Source organism: Strigops habroptila, chromosome 3 (assembly GCF_004027225.2).
Source record: "Strigops habroptila isolate Jane chromosome 3, bStrHab1.2.pri, whole genome shotgun sequence".
NCBI lineage: Eukaryota > Metazoa > Chordata > Aves > Psittaciformes > Psittacidae > Strigops > Strigops habroptila.
In genome coordinates, this window is record NC_044279.2 from 74553000 (window position 1) to 74580658 (window position 27659).

Here is a 27659-nt window from a genome sequence, read left to right on the forward strand (position 1 = left end):
GAAACAGATGTTGAAGTCCCCATACTGTAATTACAATACAGCATGAGGGTGTTAAACTTCATGTCCTTCAGTCCAGGCCAGCAGGAGCTTGGGTCATTTTGAACATGGCCCTTTGGAACAAAAGTACTCCTGTTTCCTATGTGCTGTTGTGGGATTTTTTAAAATTTTTTTTATTTTTTTTTAAATGAACCACCAGGAAGCAAGCAGTAATAATGTGCAATGCACCTGGTGTAACCATTACTATCTGTGGAAGCATTGTGCAAATTTGGTGCAATTACTATCTGCTTTGCTGAAGTACCAGTGATCATGCAGGTCAGCAGAAACCTGAGCCTTTTCATGACAAAGTTAAGGAATTAAGAGGGGAAAAATCTACAAGATCTCTTTTTCATCCTTGGACCCTTTCACATACCTTTCTTTCCCTCCCCAATAAATTAGTTCTAACCTCTTAAGAACCGGCAGGATTCCAGTGCTATGACACTTTAACAACAGATGGGTAACTAAGGATGATATAACTCCTTATAACTCACCTGCCAGAATTAAATGGAGCCCAAGTGCTGCTCACATGCCCATGCAATCTGCACTTCCTGAAGGGCTATTTGAAGGAACTTTGCAATCATCTGAATGAAGGAAGGCAACAGCTTGGCCAGAGTCCAGATGGAGTAAAGTGCATGTGCTCTGTCCATGGCCAGTCCACCCAGCCAGGTTTTTTCCAAGCCTAAGCCTCGATTGCCAGTCATAAATAAACACACTCCAGGCTGTCAGAGATCAATCAGTAGCGCATCAGATTTTTTTATGTGGGTTCTCCTACTTATGCGTTCCCTGAAGCCACAGTACCCATTCACTCTCCTGGGTGAATTAGATCCACCTTGGGCATGCCCCCCATCGTTTCAGATGGCTTGTCTTACCACATGTCACAGCTAATGATTCTTCTTAGCTTGACCACCTTATATCTAGTTCTTTATCAATGCTTCCATACAGCATCTCTTTCTTCTTCAGTAATCCTTCTCTCCTTCTGATACTCTGAGACTAGTCTTTGAAGGGCCTTTACCACTCCTACAGCTCCTGAATACTTTCTCCCATTACAAGTTTCCCACTGAGCCTACTGCTGTGACCATCTTCTTCCCCGACCTGTAACAAGACAGAAGTTTTCATAGCTGAGCCCACAGACACAGAACACTAGTTCCCCACTAGCACAGCCCAAGACCTTATCCCCAAGTTGACAATGGCCTCCCTGACATTCTCCCCAGGCACTGCTTTCTGCTGGTTCCTGGTGCATTGCAGTCCTGGGAGGCACACCCCAAATCACCTCCTTTCTTCCTAAAATAAAAATGATATTCTACATCTGAGGCAAACCATAGGGGGTATTTGATGAGGTTTGATGTTATTTTTTGCATATGCATGTCTCTGCTATTTAACTTGAGTTTTATTGTCTGTATGCTGTTTCTAAGAGCTGAAGTTGCCCTTTGGAAAGGTCTTATATAAACACTAGCAGGAATTTGGACTATTCATAGTCAACATTTATTTTAGCAGCACACAACTCAAGAGACTTCTATCTTGTTTCCAAAAGACTCCCAGAATCTTTCCTAGCTGGCAGCAGCACTGAATAAATAAAATAATCAGGGTTGTGTAAAACTACTTGCATTTTTATGCTATTAGACACTGTCAGTTAACGGACTAAATCTTCACTCTGGCCACTCGAGGGAACTACTTCACATTACAGTAGAAGGTTAACTTTTTTTTAACAATAGTTTTAAGTTCTCTAGTGTTCGTAACAGTCCTTTTAGAAACCTGAAACCATCAAGTCAAATCGAACTCTGACACCAGACGATGAAATGCTGCTAAGACCAGTGGCGCTGCACCTGCTTTACACAAGTTAATGAGGCTGGTCCAGTATTTCTATTCCATATTGATAACTGGACAGATTTTAGATCTAGTGTAAGAGGGTGTAAATCCATTTAACCCACCTTGGTCTAATTTACCTCAGGTCCAGCACCAGCCTAATGCTTTCAAATAGCAGAAATCCTAATTTCACTGGTTAAAATTCTTTTTTCAAATTATTCTGAAGCAAATCCAGTTTAACCCTAGTTTTAAATAAGGATCTAGCCCACTATGGGTAAGCAACATTGGTAGCAGGGTCACTGGTGGGTAGACCACTGATAATTTTGGCATGCTCTTTCAGGTACCTGCTCTAGAGAAAGAGCCCTGGGTTTTAATATAGCAGTGTGCCTCCCTATAGCAGTGTGCCTCCCTCATCTGTGCCCCAAGTACTTAGACACAGAGGGTTATAAAACAGGTTGATCTTCAGCTTGATTTGTGGCAATACATGTTCAGTGCCACAAAGCTGAGGAAAAGCCAACACGATTGCAAATGTAGTCAGCTGCTTTGATCAACCTTGTCTCAGAGAAGTCTATGTAAGGTGCAGTTAGCTTAAAGAGCAGTAATAGTCCAATAAACACTAGTAAAATTTTGAGTGTCACATGTGGAGGTTCTTAAGATGTTGAGATGAGCTACAGTAGGTCTTCAAGTTTAATGAACTCTGCACTTGCTTAACTAACTGGTACTTGAAGGCCAAATTTTCCTCTCATCTTTTACGCTACTATCGTTTCAACAGTATCGTTTAAGTTGCTTTCAATTTATAACATCATGTTAAAGACAGAATTGTACCCTGAAAATCTAGAGCAATAAGCAGTACATCAGAGCAAAACCCTCTTCATCCTGAATAAAAAAAACAACCCTAAACACAAATCTCATAATTAAAAGGAGACTCAACCACATGCACTGCAGACATTATTAGGGCTGAAATGAGTCTCTCAGCTTCATTTGGCTCAGAGCTGGCAAATACAGCATGCCTGGCCTTGCCTGCCAACTCAAACCAAGCTGTCCTCTCAGGTTTACTAGCTCTTAAGAACTTCCAGAGAGCATCCAGAGGAAGTTTCATTTAATGACAGGACAAGACCTCCTGCCCAGACCAAATGGGCTCCTTCCTTAAGCAGTGCTTGCTTGGTTGGGCTACATAAGAGCACCACATGGTACTGGAGCTGTGAGGGAAAAGAAATATGACTTCAGACAACATCATGACATCAAAAAACGAAGTGTTCCTGTCTTAATAGCTTTAACTATTAAGACAAAGGTGACTCACTGAGTGCTCCTTCTGAAGATTCTCGTTCCCACCCACCATGACTATCAGTGGGTCATGCATGAGTACAGAGATCCATTTCATCAGATGCCATTCCAGTTGCCATATCTAAGAGACTCTGAAAGGGCAGGATTAGCCATATTTAGTGCCTTGGAAAATTTGAAGTCCACTAATGACTTCTCCTATGGTAAAACAATCAAATCTGTTCATCCTGAAAAACAGACATGAACAAAGCAGGCCACTCCCAACCTCAAATGAAAACTTAAAATGCTAACACTGTATATGGCTGTACATAACTATCTCCCACCAGCCTGCTTCTTCCCAGAAACGTTATACGAGCAGATGGCAGGTAGAGAGTTCTCAAGAACAGGTGGGAAATCAGTGAAAATGAGAACAAAAGAAATGTCTACATAAAGCAAGGAGCTCTAAGGCTCAAGGTTAGAACATCTGGCTCTCCACTGGCTCAGAGGTCTTGCTGGAGTTACTTCCTGCAGGAAATCTGGGGTAAGCATATGCAATAGTAGCAAGATAACAAAGGAGGCTTATATAACGTTCTGCACTACATCTTCCAAACAGTAATTTCTACCATATTTTTTAATACATATGTTTGGAGAAGTGACAAACTCCAAATCCCACAAGGTGATCTCTCTTCCCTGCTGTGGGCTTTAATTGCAAATAACCAACAAAACCAACAAATAAGCAACGTCCATTTCCACTTCTATTAAATAAGAAAATTCAGTTCAGAATGGCCATCTTCCTGTCAGAAGACATGACCAGGCACAAGGAACACACTCTGTCACCACAGTTTTTACAATGGACATTGGAAGTTAAAAGTTAAACAAATGTTCTCAATTTCTTCCCATGTAAAATGGAATTCACAGTACCCTTTTATTTTTTAAAGCTTTATAGGATGCTTCTTAGATTTCCTGCTTCTAAAATGCCTCAGAGGGAAGTCCGATCTAAAACTGAAGCCACATTACTTCCTCAATACAAGTCAGATTCCAAAGTGGATACAACACTTTTGCAACCATTACCATGACATGTAACCCAAAAATTTGTTTCAAATTCATCTCAACTCAAAAGACTGGTATAATAATTAACGGGAGCTGGTTTACTGTAGCTTTTAAATTAATTTGGCAGACCTTATTTGTCTGCCTTAAAGGACAAGGCAGCCAATGTGACTTCACTACAGAGCCTATGCCAAGGCAAAGAATGAATGCTCAACATCTCATATATGATCACGTTGGTCTGTTTACCTCTTTTAGCTTATTAGTGAGAAGGCGGAATGATCAAATCAAGAAAACCAGTGAAAGACAAAGGGCAGGTTTTCAATGAGGTGCTTAGACTTTGGGCCAAACAAATTCATGAGCTTCCTCCCTCTCTGCCATTTTTTGCTCTTCTTGTATCACATTCTCAGTTCAAAAGAGAATAGCCACTGCAGGTGCTGTGAGCTTAGTGCTAGGAGTACAGCAGGATGAAGGAATGAATGGCTTCCTTGGCACCAAGAGTCTCTTGGCTTATCTTCACCTCCCCAAAGCTTGCCAACACACCAAGAGTCAGGTTATTTAGAACAGAGAGGGGCAATACCCACCATCATCCTTACTGAAACAGATACTTCTTCCCCCAACACAAACTCTACAAAGGAATGTTATTTTGAGCTCTTTTGAACTTAGGAAAGAGACAGCTAGTAGTGCCATAGCTCTTTTCTGAAGTATATGCACGAGATGAAAGTGAGATAGGTGTGGAGTGGACAAAGTACTTCTTTATCGCTTGCAGACTGGTCTGACAAAAATCCAGCCTGTAATTTCACATATTTCTCCTTTTTTTTTTTTCCTTTTAGTTTTTAAAGGCGAGGTGGGGCAGAGGGGGCCAGCTCAAAAGTTCCTGCTGCTCCTGCAAAAAAAGGACAAACAAGCTCTTTTCATGTCAGCTATGTCCAGCTGGAAATGTCACAGCTTTGTCACAATGGAACAAAGCATGCCTGGTGTCTGTTCTTTCAAAAGGTCTCTTAATTCAAACAAAAGAAAAATATTCACATCTGGAAGGGGTCGTAGGCAGGGGGTGGGAGTGGAGGAAGCAAAGTTCAGATGGCAACTCATAGCAGTTGCTGTTTGTCTTGCTGTTTGTCTAATTATTGTACTGCCTGTTCTGGCACTTACTGATCCACTTAAAGAAGCAAGCCCAGAGTTAAAACAGCAATTTTATTATCAATTGACCTCAGATTTCCAGATGAGACACACCTCTTCACTTTTGCTCCATTCGTCATGCTGGAACACTTGGACTGAGTAAAAAGACCCCTTGTGACCAGTCTGGCAGTAGCTACTCTTCTTCCCTCCCTCCCCTCATTTTTTAATAATAAAAAAAAATATACATATTGTTGTGTATGGAGTTCAAGCTTCCTTTAGAAGACAACCTTTACTTTCAAAGGATGTACATTTTGAAATCCTGCTCTTTCCAATGGGTTGACCATCTGCTTCTGTAAAGATTAAAATCTTCTAATGACTGCAGAGTTGGAAGGCTGTATCAGAACTGAGCCACATGAAGATCAAAAATCTAGTGAGATCAGATTAAAGGAGAAGAGAATAAACTTGAGAGTAGGACTTCACTGGCTAGGCAGGAAAGACCAACAGTAAGAGTTTGCCTTACACTCCTAAATGTTTTCTCCTTCTTCAAAATCCAGTGCTTCTGAAGATGAAAAGCCTCTCCTAGGCTGCCACCTAGCTAGTTAATTTCTCGTATTGTTTTAGGAGCTATTTTAAAAAGCTCTTTTGCTCCAGCCCTTACTGCATTGACTCCTCCCTTTTGAGCTGGTATTTTGTCAAGAGTTTCAAGAGCGATAAAAACTTGCTGCCAAGTCCTTTTCTTCCCCACAATGTGTTTTATAACCCAGCGTGTAGTTTAGTCTGTCTAAACACTGCACTAGTACACTGCCATCAGTTTCCATGGAGATGATTAACTCCTCCAGAGCCAGAAAGCTTTAGCGTGCTTTTTGCCCTTTCAGCACATGAAGGACATGACAGCATTTACTAAAATCAGCCTGCAGAAACATCACATTTTCCAGACAGTTCTAGCAAATGTAAGCATCTACTTTTGCTTCAACCCATCACACAGCTGTGGTCTTAACCAAACTTGCATTTAAGTCTTCTACTAGAATGAGTTGCTCTTTCTCCTCATGCTTCTCCTCCTTTGCATTGCCGTGATGTCTGAAGGTATGACAGCCCCACTGACATCAACTTTTTGATGTCTCGGGGCAAAGCCAAGGCATGAGATATAATGAAGAGTCCAGAAGAGAAAAAGGAGAGATGAAAGCGATGACTTTGAACTCAGACAGAAATCAGAGTAGAAAACGGAAGAACTTTGTGTCCTGAAGTTTAAGAGCACTGTTAAATGAAACATCATAATTTACCACACTCCTGGTTACTTATGTGTCTAGCAAAAATATATTGTTAGTGCGTACTCATTACAAGTTTAACACCATTTTAAGAAGTTGAATTAAACCAAAAACTACCTTTAATCTAGTATAACATGACCTAATTAGAGCAAGAAAGTAGACCTTTGCCCAAAATGCATCTAATGAAGGCCACATGCTGTCATCAGCTTCAGCTGTGGAAAAAACAGTTTCCCAGCCTGACTTTCACAGAAAGGACAATCTCTGCGGCAGTTGCCACTTTGGAGGCACGCTTGTTGATGCAAACTATGAAAATGGCAACAGAACTTTGAATACTGCAGTTTCCTGGAAGAATTCCCCAGTATATTTTATAAATATTTTCCAGGGTATCATCACTGAAGCAAACTGTAGCCTTCCCAGCACTTTTAACATGTAATGTTTTTCTTGGCATTCGAGAGCCAATACACTATATAAGCTAGACATGAATAACCAGGCATAACTGCAGTTTCTGTAGAAGAGTTAAAGGCAAGAGAGATTTTTTTTGCCAGTAAGCTTGGCTAACTTGAAAGAGCCACTGGCAGGGTTCATAGCAATGGGTGTTCTGCTGCTGTGAGAATTATTTTCTAGTTGACTTCCACAGCAGTTGCCAGAAGGATTTCTTTGCAGACTCTGCTAGGAATCAGTACTGTGTAGGTACAAGCAATGCAAAGTCCCCCAACCCCTTTTAACACTGCGCTACTAAGACAACCTATAGAGGTGCAAGAAGACTTCACTCATGCAGCCCACTCACAACTGCTGAAGAGACACAGCCTGTATTTACTGTCATGTAGACATGTGTCAGTATTAACTCCAAGGACAGCACTAATTAATTTCATACACTTTCCTACTGGACACTTACCAAGCAGCAACCATATTTGGTTAACCACCCTTGCCTACAAACAACCCAAAGAACTTGAGACCAGAATCTCCATTACCGCCTCCTCAGAGATTCTGGGTGTTCCCCTTGTCCCCGAAAGTTAGTGCAGTGAAGACCCCTAGGGATGCTAAAATCTATAGCAGAGAACATCAGCAGGGATCCAATAAAAGCGTTTCAACTTTCTAAAAAGCATGCACGTTTGCACACCTCCCACTGCTACGAAGATCACAATACAGCATGCAGAAAGCATAGAGACACTTGCTGCCTGCCTCTCCAGCCCTCCCTGAAGTGACCGGCACAGCACCACCAGCCCAGATGAGCTGCACCTTCCACACCAACCACCACAGGCAGTTTCCCAGCTTGAGAGAACTTGTCCTCATCCTGCCTCCTATTAATTGTCACCAGGCTGCGGAGGAAATTTTGCCTGCCCACACCTCCAATTGTGTTTTTGTTTGGCTGTAGGAAACAAGCCACTCTTACAATTACTGATTTCTTCCAAATATTTCTTGGAGAGGCTGGCACTGCTGCCATGGGACGGGACCTGCTACCGCAGCACGCCTCAGGAAGGATGGGGGCGTCCGCCACCACACACCTTTCCTCTTACTAACCCAGCCATATGCAGCAGCTACGGAGCTATAACCCATCTTTAAAGGCCAGGTCACCCCTCACCGGTTTAACCCACCTCACCTCCATTTCCACCGGGTACCTGCAGGATGCAGGCTTGTGGCGACAGCCCGACTGCTGCCCGCACCCCTCAGCGTCCCGCGGAACTTCCTAGACACGCGGGCTCCGCAGCAGGTGCCGAGTCCCCCGGGGAGCCCTTCCAGCCCCGGCGGGGCCGCCTCGGGCTGAGGGGCGGGAGTCGCCGCCCGCGGTACTTACCGATGTCGGAGTTGCAGAACGCGTCCTGCGGGTGGATGGGGACGCAAGTGCAAGCCTCCACCACCAAGTCCCGCAGGCTCCAGCTGCAGAGGAACACGACGAGGAAGCTCAGCCACGCCGTCATGTTGCCCCCCGAGGTGCCTCCTCACTTATGCGGAGCAGGAGGGCAGCCGCGCTTCTCTTCGCCTGACTTTACTCTCGCCTCCTAACAGCCCGCACGCCGCGACCGCCCGCCTGCCTGCCTGCCTGCCTGCCTGCTTCCTCACACTGCCCCTCTCTCTCGCTGGCCTCGGCAGCACAGCCTTCGCTCGGCGGGACGGTGCAAGCCTGAGGAGAGGGCAGGTCCGCGTCTCGCAGCGGCAGAAGGTGCAGAACCGAGCCGTGCGGAGCTGCGCTGCCCCGCGCCGAGCCGGTGCGCGGAGTTATAGCCTCGATCGCGCCCTCTCGGGCTCCGGGGGCGCCGCCGGCCCGAACCAATGGGAGCCCCGCATTACCTCATCGGCGGGAGCGGCCAGCGGGACGGGGCGGGGCCGCGGCTTCAGCGCCTTATACGGAATAGTGCGGGGAGCGCCGCTGGGCTGCGGGCGGGCGGTGGTTGGGCGCCCCGCGGCCGGTGGCGCAGGTAGCCGGGGCTCTGAGGAGAAGTGCTCGGTCCCTGCCCGTGTCCCTTCACGGTGCCACCGGCGTGTGTGTGCGCGACACTCTTACAACTAGTTGCACCTCCGAGGTACCGGCGAGCATTGTCCCGCAGCCGTCAGTGCCTGAAAGGGTCTGGCCCCGAGGAGTCTTGTGTCTCCAGTCAGGACCTGCGTCCCCTCGGCCGCCTGCTCCGCACCTCAGAGTGCGAAGAGGCACCTGGAAAACACGCACGGGGTTTGCTGTTCTCCTGGGGGGAATGTAAGGTGAAGACCTACCTGAACTATAAAGCAGGACTGCATCCCGCAGGTTTTAACAGAATCGTAGGATCATAGGATGGTTTGGGTTGGAAAGGACCTTAAGATCATCTAGTTACAACCCCCTGCCATGGGGGTATAATGCTGTTCACATTCTCCTTCTGTCACGCCACTAGCCATTGCTTCCCCTTCTCAGGGCTTTCGGTCAGAAAGGGGTCATAAACTGCTAAAACCAAGCTGGAAAAAGCAGTGTCGTATCTACCCGGGCACTCCTAACATTTAATCTCAAAGTATATTTTAGCAGAGCAGCTTTAGTGGAATTTATAGAAAAGTCCTGTTTGTTTTGTTTTCCTTTATCCCCTTTTGGAACCGTAAATTTCTATCAGCTGTAGAAATGTAAACGTTATAGAAGAGCTGGGACTGTAAGGAAGGGGATTGCCAGCTGCAAGATACAGACAGCCTTATTATCCTGCAAAGGGTACTGAGGGGTGATTAATCACAGTATCAAACCAGTGTATATAATGTCAGAGTACTTTCCATGGGGTTTACAAGACTTAAGCATGTCTAGTTATAAATTATGCTGGTATTAAAGGCCAGGGACCAGCTGTCCTAAATTTCTAAATAGTCAGCTAAGTCTTTAGATTTACAATTCTGCTCCATCTGGGTGAAGCACAGCCTGCCTACACCTTTTCTTTAATCATACTGTCTATATAAAATTAAAACCTCCAGTCTTATGGAAACATAGGCTTTTATTTGGAGCACACACAAAAGCTCCAAGATGGGTGTTGCTAGTAGAGATCAAGGTTACAATGCTAAGAGTGGGAAACTCAGGTTCCTACCCTTGCTGTGACACAGACAACCTGTGTGACAGCTTTGCCTCACTGTGCTTCAAATCCCAGTCTGTGTAATGGAGATAATAGTGATGGGAGCTTCTCAGGAATGTGTGTTAGTGAACACACTGAAAAAATTAGGTGGTGTTGAGGTGCTAACGGGTCATGTAAGTACGTATGAGGCAGGGTATTAAACAGGACATTCGATTTAGACAAGTCAGTGTTTGAATGGTTGGGCTCCAAATTGCGATATGAGAAACTGTGCAAAAAAACTCCTTAGATACTTGGACTGTCTGCTCAAGGTACTGCAGCTGAAGTTGAATCCATCAGATTGGACTGTCATTTCAGTCCCACTGAGTGTAAACAAGGAATAACTCCACTGACCTCAGCAGACTAACACGGAAGAAAAATGAGGTGTGTCTGGCACTTTCATTTTTCTTTTGTTGTTGTAAAAGGTTGGGTATCACCAACATCATGATACACCTGGTCCATCAGCATCTCAGATCAATATCTGAGAGAAGTGGAGTTATTCCATAACCTGACACTGGTGTAAATAAGAGAGAGTTTGGCCCACACACAACTAGATTATAATCACAGCTTCAGCACCACCTCCCTTCGCTCTCTGGCCAAGTAACTCCTCTGAGTATGTTTCTTCACTTCTATAATAACACCTTTCCTGCATGTTCTGAGGACTAACAAGCTACATGCTTTGTAATAAGCTTTAAATTGGGTACTGTGTCTCTGCTGAGTGTCTGTAACACAGAAATGCAGGACACATTAGAGGAGACTGAAAAACAACCCCTTCAGTCATCTTCTCAATTTCTGAAGAGGGAGAGGAGGGGCACTAGAAGTTATTGCAGTTATATGGGGCCCTCCAAGGCATGGAAGTAGATCGTTTTCAGTGAGATTGACCAAGCTTGTTAAAGTAACACCAAGTCCTTGCCGATTAGAGGAACTAGTTCACCCTGAGAAGCAATCTGCCATTACTTTTCAGAATGAAAAGGAGAGCCACCGCTTGATCCAGTGGCAGGGCACATCTGTGTGGAAGGGATGGTGTGCAGGCTTTGTGGCTAGGCTTCCATACTACTATTTGAGAGGTGATCCAGAATAATATTGTACAATAATAACAATATTTATTTGCCATTTAAAGGGTACATCTCATACACAGAGACCAGAGTGCTTTATTTTTGTAAATCACAGGTAAATAATACTGAGAAAAGCTTAGTCTGCCCATTGGCCTGCTGGGAGGCCTTGGTTAAATCATTTAACCTGCCTGTACATTCATTTTGTTATCAGTAAATAGAGATATTGTATATTATCCTCTGATAATATCTACTAGATATTCGATATTAGCCTCTCTCCTTTGAGACCCACCAGTAAAGTGCATTTTGGAAGAGCCAGGAAGGGGTTCTGAGTGTTTATTTATATGAGAAAATTTGATAATGGTGTCAAAGTAACACAGAAAGTCAGTAAAGGAGCTGAAAGAAGAACTCGGTCTGAATTCTTGCTCTATGCTGCATGGGAGAAACTGCAAAGGGAAAAAATAAAATAAAACCTAGCATTCCGCTCCTTTGACTAGATAAAACTTTAAGCCTTATATGGCCATCAAAATGTAGCAGAGAAAGAAGGAGGAAACAGAGACCTTGACCTTCATATGAGAAAATTAGAGTTCACATTTGGTTAATGTCACCAAATAAAGAAATCAATGTTATTCCAGTCCTCCACCATGAACACGCTGTTGAACACAATTAAGGATCTCTCTGCTTTACTGGGCAGCCACACCACTTCATGCTGTGATCTTGTTGGATCCCACAAGCTAAGCATGACCGGGCTGGGTCAATAGTTGGTGTGAAAATTCCCAGGGAAAGCCATGTCCTGCAGGTGTTGTTGACTGAGCAAAGTGGCCTTCTTCCCTCCCTCCACCCTGCGCGAATGTGTAGAGACAGTGCTAGGGGGCACTGCGCTGCAAGAGATGGTTGCATTTTTTTGCAGATCAAGCCAGGTTCCTTGCAATATCTGAAGAAACGAATCTGGAAAAGGAAAAATGTTAAGCCGGGTGTCTTAGTTACATTTCAGGAGAGAGCCCTACCTTCTGATTTCATAGATACTCACTGAAGATTACATCAGGAGCATATTAATAATATCATTTCCTTCCATAAGTCCTGCTTGTGGCTGGAAAGGACCATCCTGGAGCTAGCTGCAGACACTGAGATAAAAGCACTTTGTGATATTCCTTCAAGAGGCGTAAGGTGTTGCTGTAAATGAACTAAAGGCATATTCACTTCCCTTCTGATCACATTTCATTGTCAGACATGCCGGCTGCCTCAGAACTGACAAAAGCATTTGAATGTAAGTAGTACAGAAGGGCTTCATCAAACTACAGGAACTGCTGGCCAAAAACCAAAACCCAAAACAAACCAAACCAGAAAGAGCAAGAAAGGAAAGAAAGGCAGGAAGAGAGAGTGAGAACAAGAAATACCCCCCAATATCACCACCACTAGAGAAAAATAACCCTGACACATGTAGTGGCTGAAAACACTCCTGCTCATTAGCAGACCTCAGCAGCTTTAAACTGGGCATGGCATGAATGAAGTCAGGAGGCGTCAGCCTACCATCCCAACAGTACTGCCACCTCCTTGACAATATATTAATTTTAAAAGCTTAGAAGTATGGGCATTTTTCTATTTTGACTTTTCCTCAGTAAATTCACTTGATTCATGAGCGTGGAGTCCTGCTGTTAGCATTCTAAACTGTCCAGCTGCCAACTTACTCAAAAGCTTCCTCTTGTCCTAAGAACTTCTCATCAAGTTGACAATCCTCGTGTCTCCTACACCAGCTCAACATCACATCCTCTAAGAGATGTCACTGGTTTTCTGCTTTTATGGGTAGGAATGGATAGGTGCTTTCAGAGCCATCTGATGTCCTTTTTTACAGCACACTCAATGCCATCTCATAGGGTAGTAGAGAGTGGTCATGCATTGCGCTGGCAAAAGATTCTCATATTTCATGATTATGTGTTTCTTTTTCAGAATGTCTGTTTTTTTCTGACAGTATCATTTGAGAAGAGTATTTTGTTCCAAATGTTTGGATTTGATATGATTTATAAGTGTGACAAAGGTTGAAAAAAATCCTCCTTTATTTCCCCCATTGTATCAGTGAACTTAATATGCTACTTAAAATAAGAAGACTCTTTCTTCAAAAATGTCTTTGATTCTATAAATACATATTAAAAAAAAAAAAAAAAAACAACATTTGATCTCTTTCTCTGAGGTTGCAAAGGAATTATGTCACCTTCCTGTCTGCAAGCCAGACATAGGTAACACTGTCCCATTCCCAAGCTTTTAATTAGAGGTACACCATTAAACCTTCATCAGCTCTAACGGTTCTATACTGTGTTCAGACTTCAAGGAAACTTTACAGATTGTGCTTCCTGAGAGCACCCAGCCCAGGAGCAGAACATAGGCACCATGTGTTGCAGGAATATTACTTTATAAAGGATTGTAGAATATGAAATCACCCTCTCAGTAGTGCGGAGATCCTCCAACCAGGCTGTGATGTGGCATCAGCTGCAGAAGGGCAACCAGGAAATATCTTTTAACAGACTTATCAAGCTGAAAATGTTTCCTGCACATGACTGTGCTCTTTGGCCCCAATCCAGCAAAACACTAAGGCACATGTTCAACTTTAAGCACACAAGATGCTCTGCTGAAGTCAACAGGACCATTTACATGCACGAAGTTAAATATAAGCTTAAGTGCATTCCTGGATCAGGGCCAAAGGGCTCAATACCACACAGGGTTCAAGCCAGGAGTTCACGAATAGATGGTCTGACGGAGTCCGGGAGGGAAGGACATGACATGATTTGCTTGGTTCTACCTGCCTGTGCCTCATTCCAAGCAATTAATTTCCCTTATTTTTGTTTATAATAGTTTTTCCATTTCTCTTGCTTTCCTTTCATGCTGCTGTAGCCGTTTCCAAATTGAAGTTTTGTTTTTCCTTTTCAAATCCTTCTAAACTGCATCAATAGCTTTAAGTGACTGAACAAAGAGATTTCAAATAGATGAAGTGCTTCAAATGGTAATAAGAGCTGGTGTTCCCAGAGCTTTGGAGGCTAGCACTAAGAAGAGAAGAGAGTGAGAGCGATTGAAAATCACTTTTCTGTTGTTCCTTTGTATGAACTGGTTTCTGGCTTATGCAATGCACAGTAATTAAAATGACTGGAATGCCTCACATTTTTAAGAGAGCTTTAAGGCAGCTCTGTGGCATTGTGGCCAGCAGAGTTCATGAGCAGATTCATGGCTGCAATCGAGGTTTGACGTTTCCATCAGCATAACTTGAAGAAGACAATGGAGGGGAGTTTGAGGAAGAATGGGTAGGCACAGAAAAGCAGTAACATCTGCTCCCTACATCAGCTCCATGAGGAGATATGGGGCAGCCTTCCTTTTCATGAGATGATTGCCTAAAGGCTGGTGTGGTCATCAGAGATCTCATTGCTTTCTTTCGTTGTAGCCTTCATGTCCTGCCCAAATTCAAGTGTGGGATAGCTTCTCTATCTCTCACTATAATATCAGTTACTCATAGTGCTTCCTCCTAGGTACTGTACAGAATATGTCTTTTTCTGTGAGAGAGGGTTTGCATTTGAGTACTGGCCACTGCAGTTGCTGGGAGTATTCGTGGGTGTCCAAACAACTCCCTGATGTTTATCAGGCAGAGTGCCCAGCAGACTGGCAAGTCTCTCTACTCAAAACAGGTTGCTCTCACCGTGATAAGGTTTACTCTGCTCGGCAGTGGTAAGGCAGTATCTTGCTGCTTTCAAGTCCTCCTGGCACAGTCCAGAATTTCATCTTCCTATTTTCCACTTTTATCATTTAAGGTGGCTGGTCACTGCACCCCTAGTCTTCTCTCAAGAGTTGGCCTGGCTTCTCACAGTGGCGAATGGCCACAAAGGAGCAGGAGAGCTGAATTCAGCCTCTCTTGGGAGGGAAGCTGACTGGCCTGAGGATATTATTTTCTTGGCATGTTGAGCAACCAGATCCTTCTCCCCTCATCTCTCTGCTTCTCACCAGCCTTCTGAGGACATGGACTGAGCCCCCTCCCTTACCTCCCAGCATAATCCTTCTCCCACACATCAGAGGCACTGTCAAGATACAGTGCTTTCCACAACCCCATCTGAGTGTAGGGAGGTAGAGAAAGATCCCGGGCAGGAGACAATAATCCTGTATCTCTTAGACCATCCTGAGGCTAGTAGAGCAGCAGTCCCTCCATATGCATTAGGACACCCGGGCCCTAGGATGTGGCACTGATTTTAAAGCATGTTGGAACCCTCTGAAATCACCATACTTGTGAAGAGCAGAAAGAGCAGCACCAGGGTGTTGGCATTCCTCTTTCTGTTACATTAATGAGCCTGGAGACAGTGTCAGGCTATCAGGTCTATAGGAAGGATCTTCTCTTTACCTGCAAAATATGTGCAGCTGCAGGAAAATTTGCTGCCTCTTGCCTCTCCCTGCAAAAACTTCCTGCAAGAATAAGCCAGTCACTTCATCCCCATAGTCCGGGTGTTACCAGTTTCACCCCTGAAACTGCAAATAAAGGTGTTAGTTACAAAAACGGTCTCTAATGATGAAGATAGTGTTGCAGAAGGGAATAAACTCGGTGATTCCTATCATGCATGTCAGCACATAGGTGTCGAAAGTGAGCAGCAGCTCCTCTGTGGGGAGATCCCAACAGAGATTGTTGCCTTGGCACAGGATTTTTTCTTTTCAAATCCAAATTGACTTTTTCAATGCTTTTGTTCCTGTGTTCCCAAAATCAATGCTGTACTCTAAACAGTAGCTGACTGCTCACTTACGTGAGGGCCTTCCTGCACAAACTCATGTTCCCAGCCAGTAGAAGCTAGGGGATTTTTGATCTGAGATTTCAAGGACGAATCTCTTTCTTCTCTGGAGCAAAAGGCAGCACTTCTGTTTCCTCACTCTGTTGGAATTTGTCTCCATAAATCTTGGCATACAGCATGAGACACAAGATGAGGAGATGGTAGATCTGCAGCCTGGAATAAGGACTCTTCCATTTGCTTATTGCTCTTCCTTGAGTGAAGAGCAATACATCCCTCAAAGGACCTTTTCATGTCGGCAGTGTGAGTTCCACACCTAATGTATTAACGTCAGGAGTGAAAAGATCAGTGTTTGATTTAGCACAGATGTGTGAAAATAGTATTCTTTCTCCACTGAAGACAGAAGTAACAATCTACAGCCCCTCTTCCCCTTTCCTTTAATCTGACTGCCTCTACCACTTAATTGTGCCTTTCTCTGTGCTTCTGACGGGTGTTTCAGTGGGGGATGCAGAAGTACGCAAAGACGTCACAGTGTAACTACAGAACCTTTCTGTCCATTTAGCAAAGTAGCCCTGGTTTCCATTTCATTGCGAGCGATAACAGGTATTGTGCAGAAAGAGTTAATCTGTAACCAGATACAGAACAAACTTCCTGTTTTTCCTTTGCAATGAATAAAAGTATCTTTACCAGGGACTGTAGGGCTAGGATTATGATCACATCCTTTATTAGCAGAAGCTTAAAAAAACCGTGTCCTGTACTGACAGACTTAACTCTTTATGATTTTAACTCAGTCTGTAGCAAGAGCAACATGGTAGCTCATAGTAGGAGTGCTCTTCTGAAGGGGGAGGCATACAGTTTGGGTAAGTGTACTTGCACCCCCTTGGTACTACCCAGAAAGAAGGACTTCCAATGCATAGCAGAGGCAGCAATGAGAACTATCCAGAGCTGGCAGGAACCAGGAAGGGACTTTGAGCAACCCTGTCTAGTGGAAGGTCTCCCTGCCCGCGGAGTTGAAACTCATGATCTTTAAGGTCCCTTCCAACCCAAACCATTCTATGAAATTACCAAAGCTTGAACATGTGCCCTGATCAAGAGAACACCTCTCTGTAGCTCTGCTCCTAGTAACAGTGCCATCAAATCTCACACAGAGTGTTGGCCAGGGGTTGGCAGCCCTAGTGCCCTGATGTGCGAGCCTGGACTGCTTCAGTGCAGTGGTTCATAACAAGATGCTAAGCAGCTGTAGAGGCACTGAACATTTTTAGTGGTAGCAGGTGTCCAACACTAGCTTAGTACAACACATTCTCCTCTCCTCTCCTTTCCTCTCTATTGGTGACTGTTGTGCCTATGGCTAACAGTTGGCCAAGGGGCTGCTCCACAGCATAGTTCCCATTCTTGCCATCTCCCAGTATCTGCAGCAGTGATTGTAAGCAATGCTTAAAGCTAACTGCAAGAAGAGATTGAGCTCTCACGACACAAGCTAGGGCTCTCCCCAGACACCTAGCTGAGGTCAGTGAGGAAAGTGCCCTCAGTGCAAAAGTTTTGCAATGCACAGGAGGGTCTACAGTTTTACTCACAGGATAATTACTGGGAAACAATCAACAAAGAGTCTGAGCAACAGCAGTTTCTACCAACAGAGAAGTGGTTCTCCAACAGACTTTCCCCAGCACCCAGCAGTATGAAAGACAGCAGTTAGACAGGCATTTTCTGTGTTTTCATTTGAGATGTGACTTCATGTTCTGTAGATCTTTCTTTTTTTTTTTTTTACTGAAATCTTGCTTCCTCATCTCTCAGTTCAAGTTCAGCAGAACCACCATAACCCCAGTGAGCAGAAAGGGAAGGGAGGGAAGAAGGTCTGCTCAATGCAGGCAAATCCTTAGTGCAGCTAGAATAGAAGGCACTAATCTTGTCTCCCTTATTTCACAGGATAGCTATGGGTATACCTCCTGAAGGCATTGCAATTCTCTCTGTCACTGTTAAGATTAAATGATCTAATGCTGAAGAAAACCTTCTTCCACTGACACTTACATAAACTCACTTTTGTTTCAAGGAATATATTGTGCCAAAGAAGCAGGATCATTAAGAAGCCTGCCTCATGGAAGGATAAGGAGCATGCTTGGAAGAGAATTTTTTACTTCATTTGAAATTGATTTCCCCATCCAGAATAAACCTTCACCTCTGAACATCGTATATAATAGCAACTTAGCCTAGAGGAGCTAGTATAGCATTAGTCGTGCATGGCTGTAAGGAAATAGCACCACAGAGAGCTGGCTGGAGGAAGCAAAATGTTATTCCCAGTGAATACAAGAGCATTTCTTTCTCCTCCTTGTGGAGGCACAACCAAGCTCCTTAACACAGACAATGCTTCCAACTCCCCTAAGGTGTTTCCACAAGCATCAATGCGATTACTTTAAACAATTTTTTTTCCCCCTTATTATTTCAACCTTATTCTATCTATCTGGCATTTCTGGGAAGGAAGATGGAGGGCAGTATTTAAAGCCATGCCTATGGCTGCATGTAAGGGATAGTTCTCAAAGGATTCCCTTAATCAGATTCTGCAGAAGATAGGCTGTCTCTCTGTAATTCACTCCATGTCTTATTCTAAGGCCATATGCTCTGGTCACATGAAGATTTACAGTCTCAAATTTACTGGCCTCAGAGAATCTGAAAGAATTATGCAAGAAATCATGTTCTATGATAACTGAGGCCTCACACAGCCGTGTTTTCTAAAGACTGCTTCTAACTCAATAGATGGCCCCTCTAGGGCTTTGTAAGCCCTTCTGGGGAAGAGGGAAGGGGAGAAAAAGGGGGAGCTGCTGATCATTGCCATATGTGAGAAGCATCCCTGCCTGCATGTGGGTGTGACGTCCGTGTTGTCACAGAGGCTGAGCTCTGCAGAGCCCCCCTGTTTCCTGTTTCCAGTCAGCATCTTGCTGCTGGAGAAGGAATCCCAAATCGCTCTGTACTGTAGTTACAAAAGAGGAAAATGATGGCCAGTGGAGGGGGAAGGGGTGGGGGAAATCCTCTTAAACAGCCTTGTAGGATGTCTGGGCAGGGATGTGCGCCAAGAGTCCTCAGAGGCAGTAGAATAAGTGGGAGTTTAGCAAACAACCATCTTCTTTCTTTGACTAGTGTTCCTCAGAGACCTCAGCACTCCGGTTCTCAGAGCTAATTTTAGCTGTTTGTGGTTGGCCAGTTCCTAATGTCCCTTTCCTATCTCTCACACACACTGAACCTTGGGATACTCTCTGTGGGCTGACAGATGACGTGAAAACCTCTAATCTGCAGGTCAAATATAAAAAATGAAGTAGGATCAGGAAACTGGAAGCACAATTTGCTTTTTTCCAAATAAGGGAGATATATTCATATTAGAAGTTCTTAGCATACCAAGTTTGTGGGTTGTTGGGGTTTTTTTAAAGTATATGAGGGGAATGACTTATTCTTGAAAATTTTATGGTATCCACCAAAGATGTTATCATCCCATGGACACTGCCTTTCCTATGCAGACTATGACTGACATGCTTTCATTATTTATTGGCACTGCTTTTTTGTAGGAAAACCAAAACCACATTGTCCCAAACACTGTACTGATAAATAACAGGCAAAGCAAGTCCCTGCCAAAGGGCACAGAGTACTTGTTAGAGAGGGTTCAAAATGAACACAGTGGCAATAAAGCTGCAAAGCCAGGAGAGAAAGAGCTTGCAGCAAATGGCATTCATACTGCAGATGCCATGGAATCAGACTTCCATGAGCATGGAAGTCTGAGTCTTACCTGCCTTACACTCCTATGGTGATTTGATGTCAATGCTTTATCTTCCACAAAATTTGCTATATGGTCCCTGGAAGTGTTCAAAAACTGTATGGATGAGGCCCTCAGTGACATGGTTTAGTGGTGGCCTTGGCAGTCCTGGGGTAATGGTTGGACTTGATGATCTTAAAGGTCTTTTCCAACCTGGGTGATTCTATGATTCTGTGATGTCCAGAGGCACCACAGGTTACAAAATGAGGGTAAAAGTTTTAGGATGACTCCTCCTATTTCCATAAAATTTTCTCAGAAAGATGAGCAACAGGTGGCACTTTTTCTTCTCCTAAATTTCTTGTGGATTCCCTCTCTGTACCTCCCCTCCTCTCCACATCCAAATCCGTAGAGGGTGCTCTGGCCCAAAGTGTGTATGTATGCACAGAGTGATGTATATGTGGGACTGGAGACCGCAAAAAGGCATATGGACCCTTAAGGGATCTGAAAGAGATGCTGGCTCCACTCTGTAAGAAAACTAAGTCCGGCGTCTGGGAATCAGATCAGTAACCTTATTTTCACTTGGTAGATTAAAGAAGGCTTTGAGTCACGTGTGGAATCCTGGGAAGCTGTTTAGGAGGAGAAGGTAGTTATTATGCCCCTCAAGGACAGGAGAGCACTATTCCTTGAGCTGACAGAGGCCAGATTATGTTTTTAATTGGGCAGATATCCCTGATTTTGTATTGGACCGGAAACAAAAGACTGACTAGGATATCTTGGACAAGACTGTCTGTAGCATTCTGCTCTGGCTGGCAGGAAGCTGTCAGTCTGCTTATAAAACAGACCTTATGAGCTGCCCATCCCTATTCTTCGTGCCCTGCAGGTATTTCCCAGGTGAGGTTATGCTGCACAAGGAGCTGTTTTCCACTCTACAAAGACCCAGCCACGACTCTGGGTCAGAATCACTGTTAGCAGAAGCACAGACAGGCTGCTTGCAGTAGAAAGAAGCACAGCAGTGGGAGCGCAGGGGCCATCTCACACTGTCTCTGGCTTCCCACAGATTCCTGGGAGTTCTGCTGATTGCTGAAGATCCCCCCCGTTTTTAAGAACAGTGGTGGCAGCTTGTTTCACTTTCAGAGATAAGTCCTGTCCAAACTGAAGGGATGGATGGGGAAACCTCCCACACACACCATCTACAGGTTTTCCTAATAATCCCTGGACAGATGGACACAGTTATGTGAGTCCTTGAAACCCTATCTGCATTGGAGGAGTAGCGGGTGTGGTGCTGTGGACATGGCCAGATATATGTGTTGCCCTTCACAGAGAAGCTCACTGTCCTCCAAAGACTGAGTATCAACAAAATCCTTCCTGTGGGGACTTCCAGCTCTGCCCGAGCCAGCTGTAAATTCCTTTGAGGCTAAGACTAAGAAAACTGGAATCCTGGGAGGACCTTGGTACAGTCCCAAAACCATTTCCACTGAACCTTCCCAAAAATATGGTTTTTCTGACCAAGGAATGTGAGCTCTGTAACAATGGCAAAGCTGAAGTCCTAGACCATTGGCACTAACTAGTATTAGCTCATTACTTCTTTGCGCACAGTCTGTCTCATCTAATATGAAAACCATTGCCCCTCCGCGAGACAGACACTCTTTTTGTTCCATTTCTGTGTAGCACCTGACACGATGGGGATGCTAGTATTTGAGTGGGGTGCTACCTCCATATAAACAAAAAGTGAATGGGACTCCTAGTTTCTCTGTTTACCGCTTTCTTTTTGAGTTAATTATTTTGGACTGAATAATGAGAAAGCATCTGAGTTAGCACAGCAAAGCTAACGGCTGCTTCAGCCAGGAAAACAGAGACGGGCGTATGAATAGCCGCTGAGCAGTGGAACAGAACCCATGACCTGGTATGGAATGGCTGAAGCAGCAGATAGCAGTACTCCTCAGCTGGTCTCAACAAATGTGGAAGAAAGCTGCATTTGCTTCAAGGCAGGTGAAGGTACCATCCTTCAAACCCAGGACAGCTGGCCACCCTGACCACAGGGCCTGCCAGCTGCCTCCTTGCTTGCCAGACCTCTATCCCTCGCCATCTGTTTGCCCATTCTATGGGAGTGGTGGCTACCAGTTGTCACCCTCTGCACGAACCAGTTGAAAAGTTTGGCTCCCCTGCTGTGACAAGATTCCTGCACATTTTTGTGCTAAATTGCATGATGCAATTTCTTCTCTGCACACGTGCAGACGTCCCCTTTTAAACGCAGGGGTTCTGAAGGGATGTAACACCTCTTGGAGTGAATGCATTCCCCAAAAGCCTTCCCCATGATGTGTGGCCCCAATTGTCAACACTCTTCCCTCCAAGGATGGAGAATGCAATCCAGGCCTCCCTCCCCTGCCTGTGGTGACTCCAAAGCAGTAAAGTCTCCAGCAAGCAGCCAGCTATAATAGCCACCAGCATTCTGGGAAGGGCACGTCAAGGGTGGGAAGGAAGAGCGGCTGCTCCACATTGTGTTCCAGGCATGTTTAATTGGCAGATGGTCCCTAAGGGACTATCGGGTGCTGGCATATGTTTAGGGCAGCTTCTAGCCTACTTGCACTCACACTGATAGAGGTAAGGCAAAATGATGCAGCTGCAGCCGGCTCCTAGGGGCTTTTTTTCTTCCCACCGCTTGTGAGCAAAGTGTGAGTAGAGCAGAGAACCTAGCCCCACATCACACCACTTGTACACACTGGCTTGCCTGCCTTTTCCCATCTGCCAAAGAAGAAGGGTGGGTGTTTCAGTGAAACCTTCCCTCCAGGGTGAGAAAAAGGCAGATAAAGAACAGCCCAGTGCTGTGCTGCATTCTCACTTTTCTTTGCATCCTAAACTAAACCCACAGACTGACATGAACGATCTTACTCACTTGTGCTCATACGCAATACACACAAGCACTGAAGGGAGGAAGGCTATCAGGGCTGTGCCCAGCTGTAAAACAGCCCTTTGACAGGACTGGACTTCTTTCTTTCTTCTTTTTTCTTTGCCAGATGAGAGGCTGGTCATCACCACCCCTAAATTCACCTCCACCCCAACCAGCTGTTTTGCCAAAGGGTGGAGAAGCAGACCTCCTGATTGAGGGTGGAGCAGTTTGAAGGGGCGGAAAGCAGTGACTTCACTTTTTATTAAGTAATAGCAGAGCAGGGTGTGCGTCACTCTGAAAAACAAGACTTTGGGTGGGGGCAAAGGCTCTCTGCACCATCTTATGCATGGAGCCTTCCCCTTTGTGGGAAATAAGCAGAACACACCATTCTGAAGAGGGTATTCAGAAAATCAAAGATGTAGTACATTAGCCACCTTATAATCTCATTTAAGGGGATCCAAGAAGAGCACCAAGATGAAAGGGCACGTAATGGCGAAGGTGGTTTGGGCTAGGCTTTAGGAAACGTGTTCCTCCAGCAGCGGTAGAGGAGCATGGGAATAATCAAGTCCATGTGAATAGAATAGGATGGGAACAGATTCAAGTCCATGTGAATAAAATGAGAGTGAAAGAGTGGGCTGGACACAGTGCTGCATCCAGCCCTCAGCCAGGGCGAGGCAGGGCAGGGCAGCATCAGAGAAAAGACGGCTGTCTGCTTACCATGGAACCTGGTCAGCCTTGGCTGCAGCACCAGTACCACCGCAGCTCCAAACGCCCTGCAGCCTTCTCTTACTCATGTCATTGGCCTGGCCCCTCTAAGGAATCTGGAACTCCTGGAGTATATCTGTCTGGCTTGTCCCTTCCGTGGTGCCAACACACCACTTACTGTGCAAACAAAGCAGGTCTGGCACTTTTTATACCAGGAAGAGTTCTTTCCCTGGCAAGGGAATTCTGCCCGGTAGACAGAATGGAGCTGCTCAAGGAGCATGAGGGGGTCAGCTTCCATGGGAGCAGACAGCACTAGGGTCCATGTACAAATACCATGGGGGGTGATGGCAAAATAGACAAAGGTGTCTTTCACAGAGAGTTAGACGTAAGGGGACTGCTGTTCTTAGGTTGGCAACAGTCTCTTCTTAGTCCTATGTCCTAGAACAAGTGTCATGAGGTCTGGATCTATCTCCCCAGATAATCCTTTCCCTGCAGGGCTGTATGGACAGCCTCAGGCCAGACGGTAGCTTCGTTCCCTTCTCTCTGATTCAGTTGGCTTCTGCTAGTCTTGACTACTATTGAAAGAGTCTCTCAGGCTTGGGAGCAGTCTGGTGTGGTAGAGATCACTCCAGGCTGTTCTCACCATCGTAAGAGTTAAAAGCAGTCTTAGAGTCAAAAGGCTGCAAATGTAACAAATATTTTCATACTGCTTATACTGTTTATACTGCTCTGAAAGCAAAGTCTTCAGAGTGGCCATCAGAACAGAAGCTGTTTCACAGATGGCTGTGGGCTGTCTGTTAAAAACGTTCCTGATGGCTCTGGGCAATGCTGATGGCATGATCACAGAGTATCTCTGGTCCTACTTACAGGGGGGACATAACCAAAGCCACTTCATTCGTCACGTAGTCCTCCCAGGTGGAACTCAGAACACCTTGATACCATCCTTCAAAGACATGACAGTTTGGAGCACACCTACCTAGTGTTCCTATAGCTAGCATGGGTACCGAAGCGTAGTGCATCAGTGCTGGCATGTGCTTCACTTGCTGGATATTTACCCAGGATCTTGCCTGGGCTTGCTTGACCTGGCTCAAAGTCCAGGCTGTTGTGTTTAGACTTGTGCTACCACTCACATGAATTATTTTATATCTGGTTCTTACACACCTCCACATACTGCAGTCTCACGTGTTGAGCATGTCTCAGGTGCAGTGAAGAATTCAGGCTCTGCTTAGCAGAGGTGTAAAATAATGCTGTCGGGCCCTTTAATAAATGTTCAGGCCCTTTATCTATCTTTTTCCTATATATAAACTGAAACCCCAGTTTTGTGGTACCTTGCTCCCACTGGCTCCTCATTCAGACTTTCCCTAGAGACTCATCAAATCTGCAAAGAACTCAGACACAAGGGGTAAGCTGCTTTCCTCACTCCTACTTCAGGTATATGAGAGGTGAAAAATAAAAAACAGAGGTTGCAATAAATGTACCCTTTCTGCCAGACTGAGAGCTGCAAGCGCAGTTCAGTTTCTAAGGGTCACTAATAAACAGAATTTGGTGTTCCCACTCCCAACCTGAGAAAATTAAATTGAGTGTTCATAGAGCTCTACTTCCTTGCTCACAAATCATCTATGGCTCAGCAGAACAGCACTGTTTCACAGGTAAAGGAGAAAAGGACAAAGGAATATAAACAAAATAGGCATCCACTAACTCCTTTAGCAACGCTTGCTGAAGTCATCTCTTATTGCTTGGTGATGTAGGTGCTACATCACACTGTTGCTTCTCTCTGCTCTAGAAACACTCCACACAGAGCTGGCAGTTTAGGGGTAGTGCCACTCACCTGCTGGGTAGCAAAGGCTTTGTCAGAGGTGGCGCTGAGATGGGGTGGGAACCCCTGACCAGCCCCTTTGGCTTGCTGTTTCTTGTAGCCATTCTAACTCTGTTAGCAGCTCCTCTTAGTGGCTCCAGCTATGCATCCCCCATCGCCTGTAGTTCCTGCTAACCACTTCTAGTCCTCTGTGGGTCTTAGGTTTTTGTTGCTTATAGACAACTTCTTAAACAAACTTTCCTGGCCTTCTAGTTTGCTGTATTTTTACCTTCGAAGAATGCAAATGATTACATGAGGCTAAGGGTGGTCATCTACTATGGGTACAGCTAATCTCAGCTTTTCACACACACTGAAATTTATTTTATTCTCCTTTTTATGAGGACATTATTGTTGTTTTCTTATACAAATCTTCCCACATGTGCTAACCTATAAAAATCAGAATGTATAGGTATTAGGCCTTCCTCTAGGCTTTTCCAGTTCCTTTTCTCTCCAACTGAAGCCAGCAGAGCAGTCATGCCCTTCTAGCTCTCCATCCCTCTGGGCCTCCTTGCTGGCAGGCCAACAAAACACAAAGACAGACATGGTGTCCAGGTTAGTTCTTTGCGTCTTGCGGTCAGCCTGAACATATTATCAGGATTCACCAAAAGATAATAGTTGTCCTATCTGAGCCTCAAGAATCCTCTGTTCATAACAATTTAAGATCCTACTGTTGTATCTGTGCTGCAGACAAATGAGCTCAGAAAGGCTAAGAGATGCTAATGAATTTGTGACCTGTTCTAATGCTTTTCCACCCCTTCCCTGTTTTCTTAGAGTGGGCAATATTCCCTTCTAAATCAGGGAATTAGTAACACTAATGACTAGATGTATCACCCCTGCATGCTGAGGGTGACTCACAAAGTCAATATGGCTCTAGCAGCTGAGGGGAACAATGCGCTGTGTTCTCAGTTATTCTTTATGGCTACGCCATGGCTGGAGCCCAGAACAAGGGCAATGATGTCATGGCCACAGGCTTAATGTGTAAGTAATGTATACAACACTACAAGCTCTCTGTGATCTATTACTTCCACATTAATGTAACTTAGGGCATATATACACAATTAGTTGACAGAGCCAAGAACAAGTCATTTGGAACAGATTATTTTATTTCAGGCTTTTAACAAGAATACTTCTCAGTCCCAACAGGCTAGTTCTGGAGAGGTAGTACCTAGCTCAGCGTTGAGCTATATAATTCAGTCAAGACCTCAGCTATAAAGACAAAAGTTTGGAATGTAGAAATGGGCAGACAAGTATCCCACTAAGAAATAGCTTACATTTTTCTGACAATTAACCATTGTTGCAAGGATTTACATAAAAAAAAAAAAAAAAAAAGAGTAAGAAAAAGCTTTGAGGCAAAGAAAGAAATTATTCCCAGCCATTTTCAAGAAAATGACTTTGAAGCCTTTCATGCACTTGTATTTGAACAAGGCTTTTCTCCATTAGCTTCTGAGTGGAGGGTGGGGGGTTTTTCCTTCCTTTCAAAAATGTGTTATGTGTATTTAGTGGCCTGTCAAAGGAGGCAGTGCAGGAGGGGGCACAGAGGCTAAGCATACAGCGACGTTGTAATCAGAGGCCAGCCAGCGGCTCGCTCAGACAAGCTCCTACTAGCTTTAAACTATCTCATGTGTGTACTGATAACTGTAGCCATGGAGTTCATGGTAAAGCTATTAGCAAGCATAGTACTCCAGGGCAGGCTGCCCTGTCTCTGCAGCCTGCCACAGCTATACTGCTGATAGCACCCAGCTCAGTTAGAACTGAACATGGATGGGACTACATGAGCTACTCTCTGCTTCCTGCATGGATAGCAGTGCCAAGGGTGACAGCTCCCTGCTTTATAAAGCTCTTCCCTGATGTACTGCCAAGTGGCTTGTGGGTACCTCAGGTAACAAGGCCTGCCTGTGTCCTGTATTATGGGCCCCTTTCATCATTTGCTGGGTTAAGCCAGGATTCCTCTGCTCAGCAAAACAGGGGAAGCCCTGAGAATTCATAACACAAAATCTTATCGCAAGGGAGAAAAACAGAGGCTTGTGTGTAGAGGCTTGTTGAACTACGCATTCCTGCAATAGTTTCCCAACGCTGAGTACCAGTGGGACAGTCACACAGTTCGCTGCATGTTCCCAACAGGCTGGAACCTTTATCTGCTGGTCCGGCTCAGGCTGGAGCGCTGCCAGTCTCTGTTGGAGACCAGCTGTGGCCCCCCTAGGTTCCTGTGCCTCTGCACCGGGCAGTAGATTGGCGGAAGCTGGTGCAAAGCTGTCTGTCCGATTAAATTTGTTGTTTTGCAAAAGGATTTAGCTTTGTTTGCTGGTTATTACTAAAGAAAAATCCTAAGCTGCTGCTTTAACCTGTGTTAAACCTTTCACGGGGTGAAGGAATCTGGTTCCTTTTCTTCCAAGTTGTAAACAAGGAGCAGAAACTGAAGAGAAAGCAGAGAAACAAAAAAGTTTCAAAATGTCATTTTTATTACATCCTTTTTACTTTTCCGATCAAAAAGTATTTTTACATTTCCTGTGCTGAAAGGCTGCCACATCAGAAGACTTGCTGAACTGAGCTTCAGAAGAAGACCTGGCAACAGGTCATCAGCCACCATCTCAGACATACTCC

General features: G+C 44.8%; 2 protein-coding genes across 3 annotated transcripts in view; one reads left to right on the plus strand and one right to left on the minus strand.

Annotated features, from left to right (window-relative positions):
* The window catches only part of TIMP3 (TIMP metallopeptidase inhibitor 3), a 35379-nt gene extending 26600 nt beyond the window's left edge, over window positions 1-8779 (minus strand). Inside the window, exon 1 of the mRNA XM_030478024.1 lies at window positions 8323-8779. Coding sequence (XP_030333884.1) covers window positions 8323-8446 — 124 coding nt within the window. The 5' untranslated portion in view covers window positions 8447-8779. The remainder of the gene's footprint in view (window positions 1-8322) is intronic.
* Window positions 1-27659, plus strand: part of SYN3 (synapsin III) — a 201995-nt gene that overhangs the window by 99633 nt on the left and 74703 nt on the right. The window lies entirely within an intron of this gene.